This window comes from Athene cunicularia, assembly GCF_003259725.1.
Source record: "Athene cunicularia isolate RWA chromosome 2 unlocalized genomic scaffold, athCun1 chr2_part1, whole genome shotgun sequence".
In the NCBI taxonomy this organism is placed as follows: domain Eukaryota; kingdom Metazoa; phylum Chordata; class Aves; order Strigiformes; family Strigidae; genus Athene; species Athene cunicularia.
The window spans coordinates 43358517-43364516 of NW_020799095.1; the positions used below are offsets into that span (position 1 = coordinate 43358517).

The 6000-nt window shown below is 39.9% G+C and overlaps 1 protein-coding gene across 1 annotated transcript in view; it reads left to right on the plus strand.

Annotated features, from left to right (window-relative positions):
• PTPRN2 (protein tyrosine phosphatase, receptor type N2) overlaps window positions 1–5663 on the plus strand; it is a 616207-nt gene extending 610544 nt beyond the window's left edge. The window contains exon 23 of the mRNA XM_026843491.1: window positions 928–5663. Within this exon, the coding sequence (XP_026699292.1) occupies window positions 928–999 (72 nt within the window). The 3' untranslated portion in view covers window positions 1000–5663. The remainder of the gene's footprint in view (window positions 1–927) is intronic.
• Window positions 5664–6000: the final 337 nt, after the last annotated feature.

A 6000-nucleotide genomic window follows, 5' to 3' on the forward strand; every position in this document is an offset into this window, starting at 1 on the left:
TTCTGGTGTCCTTGATCTGCCTATATTCTGAGTAAACTACCCATATTTCTCTTTTCATCTGAAGAGTTGCAAACACCAAATCATCCTGTCAGATATTTCAGTAAGCTAAATTTCTGAGAAAAATTACTTGCTTAGAAAATTAACACCTGTTAACCTTGAGGAAGTAAAACTTTTTTGTCCTTCTGTAGTACTACACAGTTCAGGAGTGTGTTAGGGTTGCACTTAGAAGAGGTGGCCATTCATGCCTGTGGCCTTCACACCTCTGCCAACCCAGCACAGAAGCCTGTTAGTAATTTTGGTTTTATTCTTACAGAAAATTAATGGCAGAGCAAAGCTTTGCCAAGTATTTCTTAAATAGGAGTGCTCTAAACATGGTTAGGTAATTTGTAGGTGCAGAAAGGTCATTAAATAGGAAGGCCAAAAAAGAACAATAACAGGTAAACCAAAAAGCAGATATTGTTCTATATAATAGACATAAGGTGAGGAAATGTTTATTCTATCAGATTTCAACTAGAAAAAGTCCTGAGAAAAGCCAAAGTCTCTGCTTTGCAGCATCTCACCTATTTCATATCTCAGTTATGTTAACAAGTTTCCATCTCTGTGTCAGAAGGAAATGGCTGGTGATCAACTACTCCCAAACCCTTCTGACCACACAGTTGCAATACATCATTGTGTCCCAATGGCTTAGTTTCTGCTACCAGCATTCTTCTCCATTAAAATGACTCTGGCTTCAGGATGCTGTCAAACATGTTGTACGGCATCCATAATCCCAGAACGTTCTGTTCCTTTCTGTTGCAGTGTACAGTTCATCCTGCATATTCATATTTTTAACAATGTCTAGAGGATGCTCAGCTGCAGAATAGTGCACCAGGCTTTTGGAAAGTGTTTTGTTTTATTATTCAGAGTGTGTGTTTGTTCTCTCCGCAGGAGCAGTTTGAGTTTGCTTTGACAGCGGTTGCAGAGGAAGTGAATGCAATACTTAAGGCACTTCCCCAGTGAACGGCTCAGTCTCCCGAAGCTTCCCGCAGGATCTGCCCCTTGTTTTCCTCATCCTCAGTCCCTGTGAATGTTCTTGGAAACCGTGACCTGACCTGTGTATCTTCTGTTGTAACCACATAGTGATAGGGTCCTTACAAACTCCTTTAGCTGGTAAAAGTTCAACAGTTAAAATGTGTATTCTGTTTTTTGGGGTTTTAAACAAATTTTTAGAAGTACATTGAAGCCTCGGATTAAGTGACAGAACAATCCATCTAACTCCTTTCACATCCTCGAAGCCCTGAATGTCACACTTTGAAAGCACACATTCATGTTCTTAATAGCAAATATATAGTACTGTGGGTAATTAGTGCAGTCAATATAGTCTCAGAAAACAGTGCTCTGTTATATTTTGTAACTTCTCAAAGGCTGAATAAGAGGGGGGGCCTGAAGAGGATGGTGATTGTTCCTATACAATGCCCAGCTAGAGCACGAAACAGTGATGAGGGTGTGAGTAAACACAGGTCCAGGCTCTGGCAAAGAGAGCTTGCACCTTCTCATGCTGGGCTTTGGCAAGCAAATGTTTTCTTAACTGTTGTTTACTTTTCAGCTTTGTGCCATGAATGGACTGTAAGTAAACAAGACTGCACAGTTGTTGCAACTGGGGAGAACAAGTTGGTCACGTTAATGGGAAGCTGGGGGATAACAAGCACAACAGCTCTGAGTGTGTACCTACCACTGACAGCGCAAAAAAGGAGAGCATAGGCTCACCTCAGGTGACGGGGAAAGGCCCTGTCAGCAGTCAGGTAAATGTCCAGAGCTGTTACAGAAACAGATTGTTGATTTTGGTATTACTGAGGAAGAAAATGGGACTCTCCATTTTTGCATTTTCCTCGTGAAACTGTGCAGTGCCATCCTTTTTAGCCAGGAAAAATATATTTCTGTAAAAGCCTGGCTGAAGGAGAAATCTTCAATCTGCATTTTATGATTCTCATTGAGTTTGTCTGATCCAGACGTTCGTTGCACCTTTCTGCAGAGGCTCTGCTTTGCTCCTTGTTCTGAATGATACCTATTTTAACTAATGATTAAGGGATAAAGAAGCACACAGGTTGAATTTCAGAGATTCTTGTGTTCTCAAAATCCTAATGCCTACTGTTGCAAAGTAACGCTAAAGTATGTCTGTAAATGGTTTGGTTATGCAATCTTGCTTATGTGAACTCACAGGTTTAGTTGTACTCTTCTGAAGGAATTTAAATTATTGCTAGAAAGTACTCTGATATGTTTGAATGAAGGGCCTGAGAGTAAAATTATCAAAGGTACTGAAGTGATCCAGGCTCTTAATTTTGTTTTCAAAAGTGAATATACTTGGATGCTTTTTCATATGTTATCGTACATCTCCGTGATTTAAGAATCTGGGGTGGGGTTTTTTTCCAAAATCTTAACAGTGTTGTGTGCTTGAGACCATATTAGGCTAATCATTTGACTTCAGCACTGGAAAATATATCACTGAATTTAATTTGGGAAGGGGAAGCTTTTATAAACTTCTAATCAGTGAAACGATAAAGATAGTATCAAAGAGCTTTTCTGGCACAGAGGTAACAGGTATGTATCAAAATCAACCATGTTTAAATTTTGTGTTGTAGGTGTGAATATTGGTGATTTCTTCTTTTTATAAATTAAAGAGTTATTAAAAAAAAAAAAAAAAAAAAGCAGAAGGCTTGTTACTTTTTGCCTTACATTTTTATATGCTTTATTTGCTATGTGCTGTTGCTTAATTTGTGCATTACATTACTATGGCAGTACAGAGAAGTTACTGCAGATGCCATCATCCTCTTAAGTACACATACTGTACATTAAGCCACATGTTTATTTTATGGCCTAACCATTTTAGAGCTTTCCTAGCAATAACTAAAAAAACTAATGGAGTATGAATGAGAAAATTGCCTTTTTCATTTGATAATTTAGGTTTAACAGGATTCTTTTATTACTTTAGCTAACACAAAATTGCAGATCAGGGCAGATGAGATCAGTTTGAGCAGTATCAGCAAGTGTTTGAAGTAGATTTACTGTGAGCCATGTACTGCAGCTTTCTGAAAATACAGGTAGTTATATCCAAACAAACTGTCCAGAGAACTAAAATTGGGGCATCCTAAGCCAAGCCCTCTGATTATCGGGTAGAATTATTTCCCAGTGCAAGATGCTGTGCCATTACCTACTGCGAGTGGGCTAATGAGTTTTTAGCGCAGATTTCTGCCCTGGGATTCATTAGTGTTCGCCTTCTGACTGTCCCTGTGCATACCACAAACATGGCTGACACGCCTTTCGTTTGCACTTCAGGAATATTTTTTAATTGTTCTTTTTCAAATATTTGCATTTCATAATAGCAATTTCAGGGTGATCCCTATTAATTCACAAGCAGCTGAGTGTAGGACTTAAATATTGCTCTTCATGCTTCGGAGTTTATTTAGCGTAGATTAGAGGGCATTAATCTTCCCCAAGGCTAATGGGGCAGGGGTGTATTGTTTTATTCATACTTGTAGACCAGTTTACACAACAGAAAGATGCCATCTTACTCAGAAATTTAGAGTATCTCCCACTGAATGTCACTGACAATCCTGTTATTTTAGCCATGTTTTGTACAGTTCTTCCACAAAGAGGTGCCAGGCTTATTCTGTTGACTGTAAACTGTCACATAGAGTATTTAATCTGTGCAGGTAGTGTACTGTTCACACATCTGCATAAATGCCCTGCTCCTGGGGTGATAGGGGTGACAGGTGACAGCTGCAGGGTCTGTTAACGAAATGCAGGTTTCAGCTGCAGCAGGGCAATCCAGAGGGGTTTGACAGTCCATTTCCTGGGAAGACGACAAAGCCATGGATGAAGCCACAGAGATGGATTTCTCATGTGGGGCAGGTTATTTCTTTACCCTTTTCACTGCAGTTAACTTAATCCTTGTGATTTGATAAAGGATGTTTTCCAGGCGACCCCCAGCCACTTGCACTGGATGTGAGACCTGCCCCATGTTCACTGGCAGGTTGAGTTGAGCTTCTTCCTGGAAGTCAGGACCACCTGAGAGCCCAGAATCAAACGAGACCCACTGTCCTTCCATGTTCAATATTCTGCTTCGTCTTTGGTAAACTCATTGTGATTGAAGCTTGGTCTGGTGCCTGACACGTAGCCTAAACAGCGTGTGTTTAATATTGACCATCCTCGTGTTCTTGATAAAGACAAATTGAATCTACACATGATGTTTGTATGGTTGAACCTTTAAATGACATTTAAGGGAGGGAGCTGCAGGAGGGCAATTTAACCCCAGTGCTCACAGTTTTCTTCCTTGCTGGTCAAAGCCTGCAGCAGAGGGCCAGAACCCGTATTTTCCCACAGACACAGCAGCGAGCATGGCTGCTGGCCCTGAGCAGGGCAGTGACCTGACCAGATCCCACACTTACGTAGTCACAGTGTGTGCAGATAGGGGGGACGAAGAGGTGGTTGTCACCAGCGTTGATATGAGTAACAGCACAGCTGCTCTCTCCAGCCTTCACCCTTCCCATGACGTGGGCTATGATTTAGAGGGATGCAGGGGGGCAGGACAACACCGTTCCCCAAAGCCCAGATTCTTGAGGTTCAGTGCTAGCTACAGGGAAAACATTGTGGGGTTTGCTGTTGACTTCACATGTGCCTGGTGTGAGCTCTGACCATTGCTCTTGACTGTCATCTGTGGGACCCAGTGCAGCCCAGGTAACATCCAGTAAAAGACCTTGGCAATTGCGAGGGCCATGAATGAATTTCAGTAGAAAACACCATATCCAAATCTCAATCCAATAGCAAAACAAACAAGATTATTTTTATAGATGCTACTAAATGTTTAAAACATGTAAAAATATTTTTAAAATCTGCATCAATGACTAAACCTTGTTCCTGTCTCTAGCATGCACGCAGAACCATTCTCCATCCATCGCCAGGGGAATGACAGCTATAGTACCTGTAAGGAGTTCATGCTTTATTAATCAAGTGGAACATTAATAAAACCCAGCCCACTTCATAATTTCCAGAGTAGTCATTAATTAAAAAAACCTAGAAAACAAGTATTTGATTAGCTTTGTTACAGAACAATAGCTCTCCTAATTTTTATTCTGCATATTTTATTCTTTGTTTAGAAAATTCTCTTAAGAAGCAGATAATTCACTTTTTAAAACTGTACAGTTTCTATGGTTTTGCTTTTTAAATGAGAGTACACTTTGTAGATTTGTTTATTATATTTTTCTGTTAAGATTACATTGGGCATTACAAAAGCATTCCCCACCACAGTGAAAAGAAAGCTATCCTGTTGGTTTATTGTAAAAGAAAAAAATAATGAAAGCAAAATTGCAGAGCTGTGGCATACTCAATCCAATTAGAGCATGACTCTTTACTACTCTTCATTTACCGCATTTACCACATGAGAAATAAAGTTACACCAGCAAGATTTCATTTGAAGCTGTTTTTGCATGCTGTTTGTACTGTATTTGATGGCATAATATTGATTTGTTTACAACCTTTCTTGTCATTCTGTTATACTTTATATGTATATAGTTTAAAAGAAAAAAAAAAAAAAAGGATTATACAAAGTATTTTGTTCTACCTCTGTAAAAATCATATTTGTGAATAAAGTCACATTGTCTGTGGAGTATGGTATTGTGAATACAGCATTAACAGCTGGTGCTTTGCTTTTATTTGAGGGATGGGAGTAGTACCTCCATCCATTGCTGGAGAGCTGGATTCTGAATATCTGAGGTGTGCACGCAGGGCTGACTGAGAGGGGCACAAACATCCTGGTGACAGCTCAGAGGTGCATATTTAATCTGCCCTGAGCAGAACAGATTGCAGCCACTTCTGGCTTGGATGTGTGGCCTGTAATATTGCAGCTTGCAACATTTTGATCAAGGCAGACTTCTGTGTTCAGACCAGAAAGTGAAGTAGGCAAAAAAATTTACTAAATTACAGCAATCCCCCTTGTACAACTGAAAAGTGAAAAAATTTGGCCTA